We start from the raw sequence: 21,884 nt of genomic DNA on the forward strand, positions 1-21,884 counted from the left end.
AAAGGCAGGGGCCCTGATCCGAGTCTAATAAAGAGAGAGATGTGTGAGCTTTCGGTAAGGAACAGGCAAACAGTGACCATTGTGTAGCGTACCAAGAAACTCTCACGAAGAGATGACAACTGTACTAATTACCTTTTTTGTTCTTTATTAAATTAATAACAATGTTTAGGCTAACAATGGAGACTTCTTTTCAAGCATTACCTAAAGCAATTTAGGTATAAATAAGAAAGAGGCCGATACTATGTTTAGGCTCTTAATTTTTTTGATTCATTGAACTTGAGTTATCAAAATTGTATCTCCTTTCATTGGACCCATCAAATTAAGTTTGGTGTTGTTTTACTTTTACCACAAATAACTCGGCTTATAGCTAGTTTAATTTTATTCTAGAAATGGGCCTGAGTTGGGCCGGAGCCGAGCAAATGTTCAGTTTGTTGGTGAGACGAAAACGAAGTTAGTTTGAATTTAACACTTGAGAGCTAACGGAGGGCGATGGCTATGGGGATGGCGGAGTTAGGCTTTCCGTACTGGAATCCTCTCCGGCGAAGGTTTCCTCCCGATTCTCCTTTCTTCGCTTCCGGAAACGTCGAGCGCGAACTACTCGCTAAACAGGTACGTATGGCTTCTGAATCGGATGCTTGTTCTAGGTTATAATAATACTCTACCATGATCCGATGTTCAATCTAATTTAGCTTATCGTTTACTCATTGATGATGATGTTGTTCGTATTAGCTTGGCTGAAATCGAACGGTTCTGAGATTTTCTAAGGTCGAGATTGTTTTTCATAGACTCCGGGATCGATTTTGGAGAATTCATCTCCGTAGTGTAGACAGTTCTTCGGTTGTTATCTTCACTTGGATAGTTGGTTGGAAGAAACTTTCAATTTTTGGTCTTCTAAAGTTTGGATTTATCTCATTGTTATTTTGATGAAAAGTATCTGATGTATGACCAACCGTTTAGCATATTTGTCATCTACAAAATCATATGCTTGCAAGAGTTGAGTTCTAAGGAGGATTTGAATATGCAGGTGGCTTTGGACTTCACAGAAGATGAGATCAACAATCTGCAGATCATAGTGGAAACTGAAAGCAGGTAGTTTTATTATTCTCTTCACTCATGAGCTCGTTTTGCTGTGATTGTTTTGTGAAGAATTGAATTTTTAAGATTAGATTGTTACCTACCTTTGTAGTGGCGACCAGTAATATATAGCAATGATTGTTTTTTTCACTGATCAAGTTTATGTAGAGACTAGTTTCATTTTCAACTTTGGTTTACAATTCTCCACAATGGTAATGAGCTTTGATTGTTTTTGAACAGAAGAATCTCCTGTCCCATTGTTGGCTGTCCTGAGCGTCTGAAATCTCTGGATAATTTTGAAGATCACTATAAGGCACGGCACACTGCGTCTTGTTCAGTATGCTCAAGGGTCTACCCTACTTCTCGCTTACTAAGTATCCACATCTCCGAGGCACATGACTCTTTCTTTCAAGCTAAAGTTGCTCGAGGTTATGACATGGTATCCACTCTATACTCTTATCTCCTTGTGCAATTATGATAGGTGGTGACTGTGATAGTGCTCCTGTCATTGCGTTATATGGATGGCGTTAACCTTCACCTGATATCCAACTCTGAATCTTCCTTTTTATGCTTTTCATGAACATAATTTTGCAGTACGAATGCCTCGTGGAAGGGTGTGGATTGAAGTTCAAGAACTACAAAGCCAGGCATCGGCACTTAGTTGACAAACACAAGTTCCCAACGACGTTCGAATTCTTCAAGAGGACCCAACTCTCAAAGAAGCGAAGAGAGAAACTCCAGAAGCAACGTGTACCAAAGCTGAAGCACGAGGAAGACAAAGAAGAAGCTTCGTCAGATGCCATGGAAGTGGAGGACAAAGCCAGCCTTGACGGTCTTGTCTCAGCACTGTCCACGCTCACCACCTCAGACACAACTCCTTCGAATGTAAGCTTTGGGAGACGCCATGGTCGTGGGCTGACCTTTGTTCCACGGTCTGTTCATAGGGAAAAACCAACCAACTCTTCGTCTACACCCGGGCCAAAGACTTGACCGTGGTCTTATGGTTCTTCCTAGTCTAAAGCTTATGTAACATGGTGAAGAAAAAATTATCTTTCTCTACTAACATTGTTAACGTTTGAGTGAGTCTATGAAGAATGCATTTGAGTACCAAACGATATAAATCAATGTGTTCACACATCTTCTTGCAAAAATAAAGTGTTTATGATCTCTCCCAAACAGATTCAATCAGAGAACTGCAACATACAACAAAGCTAAAACAAGTAGCAGCCACGTGGGTTTTAACGAGGCTGTTCCACTAAGAGGATGCACAATCACTTCATCAATCACAGGTCCACAAAGAACATCCTCTTTTGTCATTGTAACAGAGTAGCTCGTGAAACTTATCTGCGCTGCAGCTTTGTCTGCTACAAACACTAACCCAAACTTCTCACCAGAGCCAGTCCCATTGCTCTCTAGTGTAAAGTTTTGAGCTGCTGATCCAGCTTCAACACCGACAACGAAATGACCTATGCACGCATCGTTGGCATCTCCTAATGTGAATGTGAGGTTGTATCTCGAACCTTCACTTGTGTCTCTTGTTGCTGTCTGTATGCCTGATGGAGTTGTGTCAGCCAGAATTTCTATCGCAGCTTTGCCTTCTGGGACATGGAAGTGCTCCGAGTCTATGTATCTGACTGTTCCTATGACAGACCACTGCGTTAATGCTGACTGGATTAGACTTGGCACTGCGTCAATCAGAACTCCCTCGGTTGAGTTTGGTAAGAAACCGGGTCCAGATTCAAATCCACCATTGGTTAAAAGGTTAGCTACACCAACAAAATCAGAATCAATGAATCTATGCAAGTATGAATTCAGCTATAGCAGTCTCTGATTTGATGACTTGAGAAAGGAGAGAAAACTGAACAAACAAGGAGAAGTAACTTACCACTGTCTTGATCCAGTGTTACACCAACAGTCTTGATGAGCAATGTGTCAACGATAGGCCAACATGTGGAGTTTGTATCAGAATCTATTGCCTGGCTTTCAAGAACTAAGTTGATAGGCTCACCATTCCCCCACTTACCCAAGTTATGACTGTAACTCTGCCACGGAACCTTACTGTAGTTCTGCTTGTAAGAAAAAACCGAATTGCTGTCTGGTCCAGAGACACTGAGACCAGAAGAGCTGGAACAGTTCTCGCCTCCTGGGATCAGCGCAAACGTGAGGATGTAGTTTAAATCATCACCTTTGGCAATGAATGTTTGATTGATCTTGCCATCTTCACCGAGCTGAACCGCGTGTCCAGAATCAGGCAGGTCAGGTGAAGTAACATATTGAACTGTCCCTTGGAATGTCCATCCAGGGAGTGTAGTGTTCTGATCCAGCAACACGAACGCGCCAGAGCTTGCATTTGAAGATAAGTTCAATGGTGGAGATTCGAAGTCTGGATTTTCAAGAAAATCTGCATATCAAAATGCACAAACTCTTAGTTAATTAATACGAGAACATTAACCAACGACATGTATACTACAACAGATCCTGTAGAAATAGAAATGCTTAAGCATTTGAGGTTTCAATGTACCTGAAGAGGCGCAACTAGAAACGAGAAGCAACAAGAAAGTTCTGTGAAACCAAATCGCCATTTTGCTTCAGACAAAACTTTGAATGTCAACGCTTCTTGGATCAAGCTCAAGTGATTGTGTCTTAGTAAATTATATAAAAGAGAAGAATGATGCTGTAATCTCTGACAAAAAAGAATGATTGATGTTGTATCATGTGTTAAGCTGGCATACATTTGACCATTTATTATAAAACAAAACTGAATGTACTTGGCATCTATACTAAGCTTTAACAAAATCTTTATCGAGTCTGGCACATTTTATCAGAATATAGATAAGAATTGACTAAAGTCAAAGCTACAAATTAAAGCTAGATCATAAGTACTAATGTTTCATCATACAAAAGATTACAATACACTACTACTTTCCTTTCAAACCAGATTGATCTTGTTTCATCAGACAAAAGATTACAATACACTACTACTTTCCTTTTAAAGCAGTTTGATCTTCAACACTTCTTCTTTTAAAAGAGCTCAAACAGCTGAAGAGACTTCTACCCTATGGTACCCAGCAAGTAAACTCACTAGCTCCCTGGCCCCTAGTTCCCCCTTGCTGGCCTCCGGTTCAAGTAACGTATCACTGCATCTTCGACCCTGCAACATTTCATAATTCAGAAACGTAACAACAATGAACTCTAGTACACATATAACTCAAGTGAATTTAAGATCCTAGAAACCAGAGTGAGCAATGAGCTTACCAAGGTTGGTTGAAAAAGTCTGATCCACGCTCTCTCTCAGCATTTCGACTAGCTTCTCCCGCTACAACCTTCAGATCCTTGCTCTGCGATTCCATCAGCGCGTTTACGAATTCAGCTGGTGATTGGCTGAACCCCAAGAAAAATGCTCGTCTCCTCCTATGCTCATGGATCTTCCTTATGGCTGCACATATCGCTTCATCACAAGCCTCAATCTCTTTATTCTTCTCTGCGTTGGCCAACAAGTTGCTCAGATCCCTTTGGATAGTGACAGGTACATCCACTAGGACATCGTAACACGCTGATACGGCCGGGCTACTTCCCGACAGCTTGATCTTGTGTTCTAAGTGAATCGGTGGTGGAGGTGACAAGTGATGAGATAACTTCTGAGAGACCATTGTGAACTTCAACTTCTGTTCCCCAAACACTTTCTGAAGCGCAGCGTCACAGTTGAAGAAAGAAGGGTCGTTTGGGCTCTGCAGTTTCCTCGCCTTGACGTAGTGCCAAATTGCAGCGATGATTCTTGGCCTGGTTTCAACCTCAATCCCAAGAACATCCATCAACGCAGTAGAGAGCTTGAACTTCTCAGGGACGTAGTTCATCTCCAAACGAATAGTAGCTGCAAACTCCTGATTCCCTTTCCTCTTTATCTCAAACCCTTCCTGAGGAGCAGGTGAACGAGAGTTCTCCCATGTGATCAACGGGTTCTCAGGGTACAGCCTCTGATCAAGGCTAACTTGAACCTTCTTGAAGAAAGACGAGAACTTGGGATGCAATGGGTTAGTAGTCTCCGGATCCACCCCATCTTCCAGGATCCTACCAACAATCTTAAGAGTCCATGTTGCAGGGTCAGCGTTTGGATTATTGTTTTGGTTAGCAAACGTGTTGAACACATAGATCCTAAGCGTCTTCTGTACGCAAGGAGGGTTCTTGAGAGCTTCCTGGATGTCAACCTTCTTTCTACTCAACGCAGCATCAACACGAGACTCAAACTCAAGAAGCTGCGTGTATAACTCAGACTCAGGCAAGATCGCCGCCACACGTTCCTGCAAGGACTTTTCAGGAAGCTTCTGTTTCTTCTTCCGTGCGGCAGGGGTCAACTCCATTGTTCTCATGGGGGAGACAGTGTTGTTAGGGAAACCAGAAGGAGGTCTCATTAACCTCTTCACGTTTGAACTACTTCCAGGAGTGGTCATAGAAGGTGAAGAAGACTGACCCAAACCACCAATCTCCTGGGGGGCTTGAGCTTGGTTTATCCCCATGCCTGCTTGCATCTGTGCATGAACTTTAGACTGTGCTTGAGCCATGGCCTGAGCTTGAGTGAACTGAAACGGAGCTTGGAAGTTAGTTGCTATATGAGACTGAGCAAAGCCTCCAGGGACAGACGCAGAGGGCATCATCCCAGGGCTCCTGAACGGCGAAGGCGCAGAGCCTTGAGGATTATTGTTGTTACCAGACATCAGTGCCCTGTGAAATTCAGAAGAAAATAACACTCTTTTCAAAAAATCTGCTTAGAATCAAGTAAAGAGAAGACCTTTACTAATGATTCTCAGTAACCATCTTCAGTATCGATTAATCTAACAATTGAGATGAATGCAGACGCGATAGATCAGCTACCTAGAGAGATCGGAAGCCTAAAAACCCTAGATTTTTCTAAGGTTGGTGCACAGTTTAATGAGTTAGAATTGATCCCAAGAGGTTATTTACCAAATGTGACGAGACGAAAAAGAAGAAGATTCGCAGCTTTGTTTCTTCTTCTGATTATTTCTTCTTCGCCGGTGTTCCGCCGCTTCTCAGTCGAGAGAGGAAATAAATTGTTCACCGGAGATATTTTATTTATAAACCGTGTTCAGACCCGACCCGTAATGTCAGAGCCCACAGCGACTGTTAAAAAGTTTGATACTATTAGGCCTTCGGCCCAATTTAATATACTTAATATGACGATTATAGATGGCCCTATAACCCAATTGTAATGGCTTTTTTACTACTGTGGATTACAAACCCGGTTGAACCGATTGACGATTAACCCGTGACTCAAATATATTCAGGTTATGATCCGGTCCGGTTTCAAAACATTCATAAAAGACGAGACTTGGAAACTAAGAGCAAGAGCATCAGTGAATCATCTTCTTAATCTTTTATTATTAATTTTTTTCCTTTTTTTTGATTTTTAAAAAAAAAAAAAAAATTGATCAATCGTGGGTCACTACGTGTCGTGGGGCCTACACTACAGTGATGAACTTTAGGAGAAAGGGTATCACCCAGGAGAGGCGAAACAAGCCGAGCACATAGCTTTTGCTTTTTTAAAACGTGTAATCCTTTCCTTTAAACTTCTACTGCGCATGTTCTAACATTATGGAAACTATAGTAGTTATGGTACAGAATTGGACATTTCTCCTACCTCACTGTTACCTTGTTCTTGAAGATTGTCAAATTCTCCAGCTACAAACTCAATATGATTTTTACTCGCTAAAGACTTACTTTTTTCATGAAAACCCGAACTTCTATAATTTACATTTTGTAGACTTCAAAAACAAAACACTATCAATCACCAACTCTCCGGATTCACGAGGACGTGTCGGATTTGCGCTCAGCGTCAGCGGCGGACTGCATTTGAGCTGCGTACTGTAAGTTCCAGAGAACATCTTCAAAGGAAGGTCTTGCTGAAGGTTCAAGCAAAACGCACTTGTTGGCTATTGAGATGGCAATAGCTAAAGACTCCTGAGAACTCGTTGTTAGCACCGTTGGATTCACTATCTTCTGTCTACCGTCTTGGCTCCCAAACGACGTCTGCAAAAAAAAAAAAACGTAACAGCTATTAACTAACTTGGTTTCAACGTAATGATCAAAGATCAAGGTCTTACCATTTCGTTGAGAAGAAAGTCCTCTCCTTTTGTAGTGGGCAACGGTCCTACGAGAGATTCCAGAAGTATGAATCCAAAGTTGTACACATCATCCTCTCTTTTAGCCACGTCATACTTTGACTTGTGTCCTTCTGACTTTATCTGCAAAGTTGAGTCCTGACTTATTAGTATCAAAGAAGAGAATACAAACTTAAGATAGAAAAGAGCAAACCTCAAGCTTTTCGTTCTCTTCAAGGATCGCAGTGACTCCATAATCACTAAGCTTAGCAATCTTGTGTTGGTCAAGCAAAATATTGTTCGTCTTCAGCTGATTATTAAAGGAGCCAGGTATTACACCAGTGTGAAGAAAATGAACTGCCTTTGCTATCTCTATCAGAATCCCTAGCCTGTCTGGCCACGTTAGGATCTTCTCCGGACAAGACTCTACAAATATTCTAACAACATTCAGTTTCAAAGTAGATAGATTCAAGTTTAAAACGTATGTCAAACGAACCTGATAGATGTGTGCGATATGTCCCTTTGGGCATGTACTCGTATACAAGGTAGAGTATGGTGGCTGTAGGATCGTACTCTAGGTTTGTTCGAGTGCAGTGGCCTAAGAAGCTAAGGAGATGAGGATGGTTGAGCTTAGACAGACAATCTAAGTGACTTCTGATACTTTGGCTTGAGAACTTTTTTGATAAGACCATACATCTTATAGCTACGGAACTTCCATTTTCTAACGTTCCTCTGTATAGCTGCAAAGAAAACAAAACAAGCAGTGTCAAGCAAATGGACGATGATGAGGACATTGCGTTAGATGAACTAAGCATGGGATTTTGAACTGAACCGAACCAAAATTTCTGTTAGTTCGGTACTTTGGTTAGAAGTTGGGTTATTTAAAAAAAAAAAGAAATCATAATTATCCGAACCGAATTTATCCAAAACTTTAACAAATTAAACCAAAATCTAACTGAAATCAAAAGCTTTGGTAGGAATTTCAAAAACCGAACTAACCAAAAACTGAATGTGAATTCGGCAAGATTTATGTTGAACCGAACTATCTGAACTGAACCGAGTAACCCAAACTAACCGAAACCGCAAGCCTAAGTGAATACCTTTCCAAGGGAGCCTTCACCTAAGAAACGTGATGAATCAAAATCATCTGTGGCTTCCTTTAACTCTTCAAAAGAGAAAGACCTGCATGAGGGCACACCTTGTGCACTTAGCTTTGCTGTTTGAGAGATTAGCCCTGGCCAAGAACATACCACTCAAGGATATTAATTGCTAGCAGGAAAATAAAACCTTTAACATTTTGAGTTAAAGCTACTCACTTGCACTAGCAAGAACTTGAGAGGAGAGACTGGTCTGTGTATTATTATCAGTCACAGCCTTAAGCCTAGTTTGCTGCACTGACTTCTCTTTTGAACCACAACAACTACAACACGAGCAGCGCTTTGTGCATAACATGAGTAGTCCAAACGCAACCAAAACAAGAACCAGAACAGCTCCACTAACCACAGCAACTAAAGTCCCAATCTTTCTACCTTGCAGCTCTCTTCCCCTACTTTCACCCTCTTCACATAACAGTTCCTGATGCTGATCATGAACTCCATCTATAGATAAGCAGTTCCCACCGAGTTTCACAACTCTCTCACCAGAAGAGCCTCCCAAGCAACTAGGAATCGTCCCAACCAATCTGTTATTAGACAAATCCACAAACCCAAGTTTCCCTCCACAGGTCAGATCAACCGGTAGCTTCCCGCTGAGCTTGTTAGACGCCAAGTCTAAGTAACTAATGTTAGCCAATGAGAACAAGAACCGAGATGGAGCTCCAGTAAGTTGATTAAACGACAAGTCAAGATGCTGAAGCTGAGACAAACCGTCAAAACATCTGGAAACTTCTCCAGAGAATGAGTTCTTACTTAACAGAACAGTAACTAAACTCTTAGGCAACAAAGGCAGCTCAGAATCAAACCGGTTCTCTCTTAGATCCAGCATATGGAGATGATCTAACTTACTGAGATCAGGTAACTCACCAGACATCTCGTTGTGTGACAAAGCAAGAACAGTGAGATTACTCAGCGAGTTCAACGCGTCCGGAACGCTGCCGTTTAAGTAGTTTCCATCAAGCGCCAGACTCCGAAGCCTAACCAATCTTGAAACATCAGGAGGGAGAGAACCAAAGAGATAATTCGAACTCAAATCCAAGGACTCGAGCCAACACAAGCGGTGGATCTTCCCTGGGAGCTCGCCGAAGATGCCTAGAGAGACTAAGGTGAGAGCCTTCAAGCTCGTGAGCCTTGTCAGCGTCGTGGCGAAAGAATCTATCAAGAAGGCTTTGGAGAGAGTGTGGTTCGGGAGTGAAGATCCATGGAACATAGAACCAGCTGGTTTTGAAAGCTTGTCTCCCATGACTTTGAGCTCCGTGACGGAGTTGCCTTCGCAGGAGATGCTCATGTGGGGAGTTGGAGGGATTTGGCATAAGTCTCCGTAGTAGCTTCCCCAAGACTCGAGAGCTTTGGGGAACTCTAGGTGTTTTCTGAGCTGGTAGAGGACTTGGGTCTGAGAGTTTTGAAGCTGGTGGGTGTTTTGTAAGAAGAAGAGACATGAGAGAAGGAGTAAAGGTAAGACCTTTGAATGAGCCATGATAAAGAGACCCATATAAAGTGCCTTTGAGTGAACTTAACTCAGTGAAGATAAATGCAGGAACCGTGGATGAGAATGTTTGGCTGTCGGATTAACACATAGACACAAGAAAGAAGTTGGGGGAAGCTAAGAGAAGAAGGTGATAAGGACATTAAAGACAGAGAGGTGAGACAGCATTAATGGTGGCTTCTGTGATCTTTATAACTGAGAAGACTTTGACAAAAAGAAGAGATTGCAAAGAATCTTCTTCTTCTCTTTAGGAAAGGAAGAGTGAGTTGAGAGTGTGGGTCACACCAGAAACAAAAAAATGTGCACTCAATTTGATGAAAGTTTGTTACTTTAATGAGCAATTTGGTCTTGGTTTCACCTTTCTCTTTAGTGTAAAACAACAGTAATAAAACAATGTTAACTTTTTTGTTCAAAAAAAAAAAAAAAACAATGTTAACTTTAAACAAGAGAAGAGAAAAAATAAATTTGAATTTAAAATTTGGTACTATCAGATAAAGTATGATTGTTGTATGGATGATAATATGTTTACTAATTATAATATGTAAAAATGCAGTGTGGAACTTTGGTTGACTGACTCATGGAAGCAGTCATGCATCATGGAAGATGCCGTGACACATGTGTGTGATTAGATTCCATGTCTTTTGCTAATTCACCGAACTGCCCTTCTTATACGATACCAAATATATGACAAAAAGAAGCTTTTGCTTAACGGAACAATGTTCAGTAGAAGTAGCTTTCATAGAAGTGTAAATATGACCGTAGATAATATCATTCCTAACCATAATACTCCATACAATAGTACATCTAGTAAGATAATTTCATCAGTGACCTAATCTACAACGACCATGTTTAGGTTGTAACGTGTGTTTTTCTTCCAGAAACAAATTATTTGTACACCAGAAGTTGTAGGGTTATAAGGGTCAAGTGTGTATTTTCAGGCAAAGGTAGTACTGATTAGGCTTTGTTTAAAGGTTAAAGAGAGAAGAAAAAGACAATGGTTGAATCCCACTTTAGTGGGGCCCGCATGTAGATCCCACTGGTCTGACCCTCAAAGACCGGACCATCATATTAATTAACTTTCTGTCTCTCATGCCTCAATTAAAAAATATGAAAATTTTAAGTTGTTTCTTCTGAAAAATACTAATAACAATCTGGTATTTCATTATGAAAACTATGAATCAAATTGTGAAATGTGTAATTATGAAAAAGTCGTACTTTTTGGCTGTTTCTCTAATCTGTTTTTTAGCATTTTCATATATGAAAAAGAACAAAAAGATGAGAACAACGTAGGCTCTAGTATTGGTGCTGCTTTAGTATCAAAACGAGACTTAACACTGCAAAACTGAGGTTCAAGACAGAAGAAGCTTTAGAGAAGGAAGATAAGACAAACCAGAAGACTCCATGGAATGGGAATGGCAGAGCATGTGAGATGAAGAGACCTGGACATTAAGATACCAACATCTAACATTAGGACAACTCTTTTGGGACCAGTGATGGTTTTTGATTTTGGAGAATAAACAATCAAAACATCAACATCACATTCTAACCAGAAACCAAACAAGTTTCTCTCCAACTTATCTTAGTTGTCTAGAGAACTAAATAATATCTTACAAGATAAGACGAGATCGGCAATTTGTTTGAGACTAAGAGAGTCTGGGGTTTGCTGAGTTTGTTCACTAATTATCCGGGGCTTATTGCATTTTACAAGTTTACAAACTAAAGGGATTAAAAACGACTAACCTCGGCAATGTTTTCATAAGCTGTCCTCTGGTTCAGTGGCGGAGCCAGTGTGCTATGAGGGGTGTCAATTGACCCATGTCAATTTTTGCAAAAACAAAAATTTACTTGTATTTTCAAAGAAAAATCTGGTGAATTTAGCCTATTGACCCTTGCAAAATACATTTGTTATCATATTGACCCCTCTAAAATAAAATTTTGCCTCCGCCACTGCTCTGGTTTCTTGTCATTCGAGCAGGACTCCAAGTATGAGATGATCAAGAGATCAACTGTTTATATATTATTGAGGAAAAGAGTGTACCTGTGTATAGAAGATTGTGAAGTGTTGGTAAATTACATAAAGAGAGCCATGCTTGTGCTACTTAGATGAAATAAGTACCTCAGTCAAAACCTTCGAGAGGCGAAGAGGTCTCTTTTCTTTATGGTTTGTGAATGTAGTGATTATAACCAGGAGGTGCATATAGTTATTTTGAGTTGATGAAGAAGATCAACATCATGATGCATTTAACTTGAAAGAAATAATACATATGAGACAAAACCATCAAGACAAGTCTTTCTAGTGTAATAAATAATAAGTGCGCTTCTATCTCACGAAATATACAATGGATTGGGTAGAGAGCACACTACTTGTGACCAATTCCATGGGTATTGATGGGTATCTAGCATGAAAACGGAGAACAAATCATTATCAGAAATTAGACAGGAACACCTTATTATATAAAGAAGCAGACATCTTTAAGGAGTAGGCTTATTACCATCACAGGCAACCTACTCCGCACAATATATCCCTTTTCCTGTGACATTGGCTGAAACAATACAGAAACACATTGAGAATCAATGTAAATAACATGTCTTTTAATGAGCAAGGGATGATCATCAACGACCAAAGAAAGTTTTCACAAACTGCTGTTCCTCACGAACCCCCGAGATCATCTAGCAAAAACTCCCAATTTCTGGCTCAGCCTTAGTGCACAACATTATCAACAAATCCCCATCATCTAAACCAACAGAAACAGATGTGTCTAACGAAATAAAACGAAAAAATTACCATATTGTTTGCTCCTTCGTCCAAAACCAAGCTATTATGCATAACACTTCTCAGCTTCCCGCCTACTCTTCCATCAGCTTCAAGCACGAACACAATCCAGCGTCGAAATCACTGAACAGGCGTCTTAAAAACGACAACAAACGGGGTCGTTTCAGATTCTCAGGCCCACGGATCCACTATCGTCACTTATATGTTTAACGGGCTTTTGTTTAATGCTTCGGATATTAAAAAAAAGTTCCCCGCGCAATTATTTTTATTTTAATGTGTGTTTAGGCGTCTAAAGGGAAGCTAATCTTGTTGGTAGTTATCACGGTAGTTAATTTAATTCATGAAACGAAAAGTACTTTTTCGATAAGATCATAATTGGTCTTATTGTGAGCAAAGTATGCAACAGTACTACGAATAATCGCTTTTTAGAGCAGCATACCAACTTTGAATATTAACACATATATATGCTCAAAAGCAAAAGAAAACTTAAACAATACATTTTGCTGTGATTACGAGAACATTATGTGGCCCATTTTTACAAATTCGGATCTCAATTTTCAATAGATTGGAGATTATCGCATGGGTAGTGAAGGTAATGGATTAGTCATTTTGCTTTAAGGTAAGACTAAATGTCTTTTTGAAGATTAACTTTAGATCATTAGAGACATGATATTTGCTTGCGCCGTGGACCATTAAGATGGAAGCAACCCAATTAATTAAATATTTAATCTCTGCCCCAAATATGAATTTGAAATATTTGATTACACGTATAATCAATTCATGCTTGTCTTCTGTTATCTTTTTCAAATTCAAAACTGAAAAGGTCATAAGGCCTAAGATGTGTTGGGTGCAAGTTGTTTTCCTTTTACCACCTTGATCCTTTTTCCATTAATTGCCTTTGTTTGCTTACACTTTCTTAATTAAGAAGAAAAATGTGATGATATGAATTCTGAATATATTTTATGTGTGTTTGATGTCTCGATGAATAGCGTTTTGTAAACCAAAAGAAGTTGGACATTTTTTACACAATTATATAATACTGCGCTTGTTAAAAAAAGGAATCAAACATGTAAGTTTCACGTGGCAGCCTGGATCACGGGATTTTTCGGCGACATGAACCTCCAAACTAGATGAATCACGTTCTTTTGGTCAGCTCATTTTCATGCAAGGGTCCTTCATAATTTAAACCATATCCCAAAATATTTAACAAAATATTTGGTTGAGCTCATACGAGCATGCGGCATGCCGTCAATTCAGATACAGCTAGTTGTGGGCACTGAGCAGCATTGAGTAAAGCAAAATAGCCATATCTACATAGACGTATTGCACGAGTGAGTACTGTTAAGGGTTGATGAGGAGTCAACCTCAAGGTCTTTGCCGTACGTACGATTACGAAGGTATGGTCCTCTATATCCTATATATACCACCGACTTCTCTAAAACTCTCTCTACCACACTTTGATATTCCTTGCATCCTCCAAAGATCTCACTTACATCACTTCTATATCTCTTCTTGCATTTAATTTTAATCGCCCAGCGTTTTTATTACTATGACCTGTATTCTACTCGATTCACATCGTCCACGACAAAAAAAGAAGAGTAATAATTGTGAAGATATTTATCTGATTACAAAACTATTGGTTATTTTGGCATGTCACATATAATTAAAAAAAAACACCATTAATTCACTGCGATGCATCTAGCATAAGGCCAAAAGACACATGGCCAAATATCGCAATTTAATACCCAAACAATATAAAATAGATAGCTACCAAAAAAACATAGCCTGAGACATTTAGCTGGACTGGGATTGTAGCTGGAGGAGTAAACAAATGAGTATGGACTCATTGAACAAATCAACAAAACAAGTAAATACTGTTTCGATTTGATGAGTTTCTGTATTATCAAAATTTCAACAATGTCATAACAGTCCTATCTAACTTTCCTTTAAGTACCACAATCCAATTTCATTCCATTACTGCCTTCTTTCCCAGCTAATATTTACCTAAATTTGACATGAAATATTTTTTAAAAAACTGCCAATTGTAAGAAAGCTAGTATTGTTTCTATGCATTTATATAGAATTATATATCATTATCAGTTAGATGATTTCATACCAACTTCAACCCAAAAGGTTGACACTTATAATTTAAGTTGTTTTTTATTCTAAATATTCTATATTCGTTAATATTCATGTTCATAAAAATATTTTATTTATTTTAAGTGTAAATAATTCGGAATTAACCTATTCCAAAGTCTGCAATCAAGTCTTAAGGGATGTATTCAATCTAAAATTTGAGGTGATTTGATTTTTAATAAAGTTTTAGATGATTTTAAGGAATTGCAAAGAATAAAATGATTTTTGTTAAACTACTCTACAATATTACCAAATGAATATCAACCAAACACTCTAAAATCACCTGAAAACTTTAAAAATTTTCAACTTAAAATATTTTCAATAAAAGTAGATTTCATAGTACTTTATAAAATGTCAAGTTTAATATCATTAGATTTTAAATGAGTTTTTAAAATTCATATTTTAATAACAGTGGATTTGTTACTCTAACACCCCTTTAAACTGTTTAGATTTTTTTTAACACTGAAATAAAGTGGGGACAACGCACTATGTTACCCACGGTTACCTCATTTTTAACCGCGGTTAATGCTGTAAAAAATCTGTTTCAATAAATTCTCCACACTCTTCCACATCCCTGGCGCTCACTTCTTTTCAAGTCATCCCCCTCTCTTCCTCTCTCGAGCCTCGCGTCTGTTTAAAAAAATAAAACAAAAACACGATCCTCAAAACCGACGACGTTTTGGTTAGCTTCTAGCATTCGGTCAACGACCTGCAACGATCTCAACTCCGACAATGACGGTTTTCTCCGGTAAAATCGTTCCCATGGATTACGAGGCAGTTACATCACAGCGTCTTCTCGACGCCATCCTCGACGGAGACACCAAAACGGCGTCGGATTACATCTCCGATCCGCTCGTCGACGTGAACTTCGTCGGCGCCGTCAGCTTGAAGACGAGGAGGAGCGAGGTCGTGCTCCGCGACGAATCGGCGAGCGATGTCCGAGTGGAGTACGAGGAATTCAAAACCGACGTGACGGCGCTGTTCCTCGCCGTTAATTTCGGAAACGTGACTCTCGTGAAGAGCTTACTGGTAACGTCTTTAGCTTAAGATTTTGAAACCGATCAAACACGTAACTTGCGTTGACCGTTAATATTACACGATTCGCCGTTATTTCTTTCAGTTTCGCATTTACATTTTGATTTGAATCAGAAAAAAAAAAACATTTTCTTTCGTTGAGTTAAAAACTGTTATTACTCTGTTTTACTTTACTTTACTTTTCCTATTTTTCGAAATTTAAATTTTAGACCCTGCTTTTAGTTTTGTATCAATTAGATCCGACGTGTTAAATTATCTCTGCTTTTCATACGAAAGAACTTGTTCTCTGCAAATTTTGATTAACTAGGTGTTTAGCGGGCTTAAACATTTTCATAAATTTTTGAAAAGTTATTTGTACACTATTTTAAATTTTCACTAAAATACTTTTTCAGATAACAATACAATATATATAAAAATTATCTCTTTTAATGTGAGAGCTCGATTTCGAAAATTTACTTCGCAAATAATAGTATAGATATCTGCGCATATTAAATTACTTGTATAGTTGTATTTGTTTATACTTAGCTTAGCTCTAACCGTTTTTGTTTAATTTAGAAAACGTGGATTGGATTCCGTGCGAGTGTTTTAAAAACTCATAGTGTGTTGACTAGCTTCACTCTCACTGGGGAGGGGTGTTACTAGGTAGGATCTTCCAAGATGCTTAAAAACGTAAATAGAAAATACGGAAAGATTTCATCTTTAAGCGAGTCAGATTTGCTTATTAGACATGCATCATTATCAAGATTCGAGTCACACAACTTTATCTTTTGCGCTTTTTATGAAATTCTAATTATAAATGCTGGATTTGTGATTAGTTGCTTAATCCCAAAGTCCCAAAGTTAATTATAGCTAAAATCTGGGGAAAAGTATAAAACTTGGATCTTTGTTGATGAATATTATGAGACAAAATAGTTTCAAAGCTTTACTGTTTTGTCTGCTGTGATAATTGAATGATATGATTTGATTCTATTGTTTCTTGAAAGCAACTGATGATATTTAGTATGACAAGTAGTGTTGTAGCTAGTGTCATAAACAGAACCTGAGGCCCCTCCCATATGGTCCTGTCACTTGTCATTGGCTGCATCTCAAGTACATGAATACTTTATTCGCATACTCCCTCTCTTTCCATTTATATCATCATCATATCTGTGATCAAGCCAAGCCATGTTCCTTTTGCGTCAGTGTTGTTCCCTCATGTTCTTGTAGATTCATTTCAATTATTCACATGACTTGCTATTATACACTGTATTTTTTTTGTCTTCTTCTGGCTCTTGTTTTTTTAGTACTTATCAGTGTATGGCTTTTAAAAATTACTGTATAGTATTTACAGTGATTTGACTTTTACTACAACGTGATATCACAGAACATTGGAGCTGATGTGAACCAGAAGCTCTTCAGGGGATTTGCAACTACTGTAGCTGTAAGGGAAGGTCATTTCGAGGTGCTTCAAATTCTACTCAAAGCGGGTGCTTCTCAGCCGGCTTGTGAGGAAGCTCTAATGGGAGCTAGCTATCACGGACGCCCCATGCTCGCTGAGCTGCTTATGGGAACTGATCTTATCCGGCCTCAGGTCGCTGTGCACGCTCTAGCCACTGCTTGTTGCAGAGGTTTTGTGGGCGTTGTAGAGACCTTGCTCAAAGTAAGTTCATCATACTTGACCAGTTCAGAGTTGTTCAATAGACATCTTACAGATTTTTTTTTGTTCTTGATTCATTACAGTGCGGTGTAAATGCTGATTCAACGGATAGGCTTCTCCTTCAATCTTCAAAACCTTCTCTATACACAAATGTGGACTGTACAGCTCTTGTCGCTGCCATTGTCAACAGACAGGTCTCTGCCGTCCGCTTGCTACTTCAGGTACTTAAGCTCTTAACACAATGTCCTTGCAAGGAGAGTAGGTATCTAAAGACATGTTTTGCAACAGGCTGGTGTGAAGACAGATATCATGGTGAGGCTTGGAGCTTGGTCATGGGACACTAACACTGGAGAAGAGTTCCGAGTGGGAGCTGGAGTGGCTGAGCCATACCCTTTAACCTGGTGTGCTGTCGAATTCTTTGAAACCAGCGGTGACATATTGCGTCTACTTCTCAAAGTCCAATCTCCAAACACTCCTCACAACGGTCGGACTCTGCTCCACCATGCCGTCCTCTGCGGTAGCCAGGCAGCCGTCAGAGTCCTCCTCAACTGTGGTGCCGATCCAGAAACTCCTATTAGAACTTCACGAGGGGTTGAACTCCGACCGATTCATATTGCTGCACGTTACGGATCAGTGGAGATCATACAAGAGCTTGTTGGCTTTGGCTGCGATATAAACTCAAAGACTGGTGATGAGGACACGTCTCTGCTGATCTCAACAAGAGGCAAACATTCAGAGTGCGTAAAGGTACTAGCCCTCGCCGGTGCTGACTTCGGCTTAGTGAACAAGTTTGGCCACTCTGTTGTTTCGGTTGCTGAGTCAAGCAAGTGGTGTCTCGGATTAGAACGAGTAGTTCTTGAACTGATCCGGTTTGGTGTGGTTCCATATTCAAGCAACGCTTCAGTGTTCTCTCCGTTGCTGTACGTAGCTAAAGCAGGAGACTCCGAGGCGCTCAAAACGCTTGTAAAGGCTCAAGGAGTCTTTATAGATTATCAAGACGAGGAAGGCTTCTCGGCTGCAATGCTAGCTGCGATGAACGGCCACGTTGAAGCATTCAGAGTCTTGGTCTACGCAGGCGCAGACGTGAAGCTGGTCAGCAAATCCGGAGAGACAGTGGTCTCTCTGTCCGAGAAGAACGGGTATCTTGACATGATCGAGAAAGTGATGCTCGAGTTTGCTCTGGAGAAGGACAACAGGAACATGGCGGGTGGGTTCTACGCTCTGCACTGTGCGGCAAGGCGCGGAGACGTCAAAGCGGTGGAGCTTTTGAGTGGGAAAGGATACGGTCTGGACGTCCCTGATGGAGATGGCTACACTCCTTTGATGCTTGCGGCTATAGAAGGACATGGAAAGATGTGTGAGTTCCTGATCTCCCGTGGCGCAAACTGTAATGCTAAGAATGGGAGAGGGAAGACGTTGCTGGATCTCGCGGTTGGTGATGCTGAGAAGGTGATTCGGAACGAGTTGTCTCGAAGGTTTGTGGCAAAGGGAAGTAGTGTGATGAAACACACCAAGGGAGGGAAAGGTAAGAAGCATGTGAAGGGATTGAAGATGTTGGAATCAGGAGTACTAAGCTGGGGGAAGTCTGGAAAGAGAAACGTGGTGTGCAAGGAAGTAGATATTGGGATGAGCCAACGGTTCAGGAAGAACCGCAAGGGGAAAGGCGATGCGGTGAGGGAGGAAGAAGGGACTTTCCGGGTGGTGACTACGGCTAACAAAGAAGTTCATTTTGTGTGTGAAGGTGGCTTGGTGGGTGCAGAGATGTGGGTGAGGGGAATAAGACTTGTGACAAGAGAGGCTATTTGTGGGTGAACTCAGACTCAGAATTAGTTTGTTGTGTTTGTATATATAAAGAAGTTTTGATAAAGAGGTTTTGAAGGTAGTGTGCTTGTGTCTATGGTTGTTGGTTTGCTTAATAAGAAGATTGGTTCATTTGAAAAAGAAAAAAAACACAAGTGAAGTCATCACTTTTGTTTACCAGTCACAAAAGACAAAAAGCATAACCAACAGAGATAAGTAGAGAAGCTTCTAATCGCTATTGTAACCATCATCATCGTTATCCTTATCTTCATGGTCTTTCACCACTCGTTCTATGAACTGTCTGCGAACTCCAGCCATCACAGCTTCCCTTGAGGAGTCATCATCTCCACTTTTACCATCGTTAAGAACCGGCTCTGACTGACACAAAACTAAGGCTACACCTGCAAAAGCAACAAACATGTTCAGACATCATTTAGATCAGACGAATCAAACATCAAACAACAAGAAGGCTTCAAACTTACTCTCAGGTGTGCACCTACGGCCAACACTCTTCAACCCAACATGTGTTCCTTTAACAGCACCATGACGGTACACCACCAAGGTAGGAAGATTGCAATCAGGGTAGTTAGGAATACAATCAGTGGATATAATCTTAACAAACTTCGTTGCCGGGTATCTGCTAGACAATTCGTCCAAACAACCCAATAGCAAACCACACTCCGCAAAACTACCAGATCAAACAAGTAAATGAACAAAAAGGTTAGTGTCTCAAGCATGTAATAAGATCCAGGACTATTACAAAAAAAACATACCCATCTTTGTAGAGACATACAACAACCCAGTCTTCAGCAGAAGCTTGTGTAACCTCCCGCATGAAATCAGAGCTTGAGATGGGAGTCACTGATCCATACCTTTTAACTTTAGCAGCTTCTCTCAGCTCTGTCAACCTCTTCTTCCTATCAAAGCACCAAAACATTATAGACAGGCATTACTAAACGATGCGTTTCATATCCAAAACATAAACAAATCCATTAAAAAACAGAGCTTGATCCAGAAAAACAGAGGATTCAAAAGCGGGCAATTGTCAATAATAGCACCTTTTGAAGTTTATGTCTCAAAAATAGCACTAGAAGGAGAAAGTCACAAAAATGACATTCATTAAAGGGTAAAATATCCCTAATACCCTTGGTTTAAAATTAAATAAATAAACAAAAAAATAAAAATAAAAATAAAAATAAAATAAAATAAATAAAAAAATTAAAAAAAAGAAATTTTTTTTATAGTTCCAGATTATATGTTTTCAGATTCGAAATTTTTATAATTTTTTTTTGAAATTTTTTTTTTTGAAATTTTTTTATTTTATTTTTTTTTTCAAATTTTCTTTTTATAATTTAAAAATACTTTTTGAAACTGTTTTTAAAATTTTTATTTTTTATTTTAGTATTTATTTTTTATAAAATTTTAAACCCTAATTCCAAAACCCCACCCCTTAACTCTAAACCCTAAGGTTTGGATTAATTAACCCAAGGGGTATAAGTGTATATTACCTCTTTAATGAAACCTATTTTTGTGACTTTTAGCCTTGAGTGCTACTTTGGGAACAAAAACTTGATTTGGTGCTATTCTAGTCTTTTTCTCTTCAAAAGCGTTCACTAGGTTCAACTAAGATGGTAATATAAAATTAGAATGTTTGATTCGATCTGCAAACCTGTATTCTTCGAGGAAGCGATCATCGTCGAGATCTTTGTCGTCCTCAAGATCCTCGAGCTCCTCCTCTGTTTTCTTATCGAACCAAGCTTGGTCCTTTGGAGCTGAAGACTCGTCTTGTTCCGGAGTATACGCCGGAGGTTTGAAAGCCGGAGCCTTCGCCGGGAGATTCCCCAGCTTCCGCTGGATATCGTCCCATTGCGTCGACGTTCCTTCGACGTCCTTGTACACGAAATGATAATCCGCCATTGATTTCACAACTTACGAAGCTTCAACTAATCTCCGTTTAAAGAGAAGCTTTGAATCTGAGAGAAAAAGGTAAAAAAAGCAGATTGCTTTGACACTCTGTAATCGCAATCTCGTCGCCGGTGGTAAAGGTCACTACTCACTACTCAGACCCGCTAATGGTTTTACTGTACCGACCAATACCGATGCGGCTATTTCTTGTCTGATTCATATCGGTCCGACAGTATATCTGATTATAACACGGTTAGCAATCGGTTTTTGGACTAAGAACTAATTTTTTTAAACAAATTTATTATTTTATAAATTATGAAAAGTATTTTTATATGAAAACATTATAACCGAAAATTTTACCACTATACTAAAAATTTTGTAAAAAATAATGATTCTATCTTGAATGGTTTTATCTGCCTTACCATAATCCAACTTGGATTACGTCCAATCAAAGACTTTTTAAATTTTATTTTTATTAATCTATACAAAATATAAAAGTTATGAGAAGATCTAGAGATAATTAAACAATCTGCTGGCCAGAGCCGGTCCTATAAAGTATAAAATATTAGATTGGAAGCAAAATTTTAAAAAGTGGCCACCTTCTCTGATTCGAACTTTGGTTGGAAGCAAAGAAAGTTAGAACCCTTAAGTTTTTATCATTAGACCAAAGAAAACTGTAGGTATTTTGTAGCCGAAATTATTCTTATAATTATGTGACCGGAAGCAGTGGCTTCTTTGGCTTGGTCCAAGGGCCGGGCTGCCGCTGGGATAA

General features: G+C 39.4%; 6 protein-coding genes across 7 annotated transcripts; 2 read left to right on the plus strand and 4 right to left on the minus strand.

The window, feature by feature from the left end:
- The first annotated feature begins 407 nt into the window (after positions 1 to 407).
- On the plus strand, positions 408 to 2,243 carry LOC103856063 (zinc finger protein 511). The gene is made up of 4 exons (XM_009133141.3): positions 408 to 609; positions 1,025 to 1,089; positions 1,315 to 1,513; positions 1,669 to 2,243. The coding sequence occupies exons 1-4, from the start codon at positions 490 to 492 to the stop codon at positions 2,062 to 2,064; spliced, it is 780 nt and encodes a 259-aa protein (XP_009131389.2). The 5' UTR covers positions 408 to 489; the 3' UTR covers positions 2,065 to 2,243.
- LOC103856062 lies at positions 2,192 to 3,770 on the minus strand. The gene is made up of 3 exons (XM_009133140.3): positions 3,596 to 3,770; positions 2,960 to 3,475; positions 2,192 to 2,840 (listed from the first exon to the last, which is right to left on the minus strand). Exons 1-3 carry the CDS (start codon positions 3,654 to 3,656, stop codon positions 2,260 to 2,262), a joined length of 1,158 nt encoding a protein of 385 aa, XP_009131388.1. The 5' UTR covers positions 3,657 to 3,770; the 3' UTR covers positions 2,192 to 2,259.
- Positions 3,771 to 3,911: 141 nt separating this feature from the next.
- LOC103856064 (SWI/SNF complex component SNF12 homolog) lies at positions 3,912 to 6,200 on the minus strand. The gene is made up of 3 exons (XM_009133142.3): positions 6,034 to 6,200; positions 4,330 to 5,793; positions 3,912 to 4,225 (listed from the first exon to the last, which is right to left on the minus strand). The coding sequence occupies exons 2-3, from the start codon at positions 5,784 to 5,786 to the stop codon at positions 4,171 to 4,173; spliced, it is 1,512 nt and encodes a 503-aa protein (XP_009131390.1). The 5' UTR covers positions 5,787 to 5,793; positions 6,034 to 6,200; the 3' UTR covers positions 3,912 to 4,170.
- A 425-nt stretch (positions 6,201 to 6,625) lies between these two features.
- On the minus strand, positions 6,626 to 10,632 carry LOC103856066 (probable inactive leucine-rich repeat receptor-like protein kinase At3g03770). The gene is made up of 6 exons (XM_033287254.1): positions 8,504 to 10,632; positions 8,288 to 8,421; positions 7,684 to 7,927; positions 7,402 to 7,613; positions 7,191 to 7,331; positions 6,626 to 7,116 (listed from the first exon to the last, which is right to left on the minus strand). Exons 1-6 carry the CDS (start codon positions 9,831 to 9,833, stop codon positions 6,892 to 6,894), a joined length of 2,286 nt encoding a protein of 761 aa, XP_033143145.1. The 5' UTR covers positions 9,834 to 10,632; the 3' UTR covers positions 6,626 to 6,891.
- A 1,174-nt stretch (positions 10,633 to 11,806) lies between these two features.
- On the plus strand, positions 11,807 to 19,348 carry LOC103856068 (serine/threonine-protein phosphatase 6 regulatory ankyrin repeat subunit A). 2 transcript variants are annotated; one of them, XM_009133144.3, is made up of 4 exons: positions 11,807 to 15,765; positions 17,135 to 17,410; positions 17,491 to 17,628; positions 17,696 to 19,348. In XM_009133144.3, exons 1-4 carry the CDS (start codon positions 15,469 to 15,471, stop codon positions 19,217 to 19,219), a joined length of 2,235 nt encoding a protein of 744 aa, XP_009131392.2. In that variant the 5' UTR covers positions 11,807 to 15,468; the 3' UTR covers positions 19,220 to 19,348. The 2 variants fall into 2 exon arrangements, with proteins under 2 accessions (XP_009131392.2, XP_009131394.2); XM_009133146.3 differs by lacking the exon at positions 11,807 to 15,765 and adding an exon at positions 16,161 to 16,413.
- On the minus strand, positions 19,305 to 21,477 carry LOC103856067 (phosducin-like protein 3). Its single transcript, XM_009133143.3, has 4 exons — positions 20,877 to 21,477; positions 19,981 to 20,124; positions 19,690 to 19,895; positions 19,305 to 19,608 (listed from the first exon to the last, which is right to left on the minus strand). The coding sequence occupies exons 1-4, from the start codon at positions 21,122 to 21,124 to the stop codon at positions 19,436 to 19,438; spliced, it is 771 nt and encodes a 256-aa protein (XP_009131391.1). The 5' UTR covers positions 21,125 to 21,477; the 3' UTR covers positions 19,305 to 19,435.
- Positions 21,478 to 21,884: the final 407 nt, after the last annotated feature.

The sequence above is a fragment of the Brassica rapa genome, chromosome A03, assembly GCF_000309985.2.
Source record: "Brassica rapa cultivar Chiifu-401-42 chromosome A03, CAAS_Brap_v3.01, whole genome shotgun sequence".
Classification (NCBI taxonomy): Eukaryota; Viridiplantae; Streptophyta; class Magnoliopsida; order Brassicales; family Brassicaceae; genus Brassica; species Brassica rapa.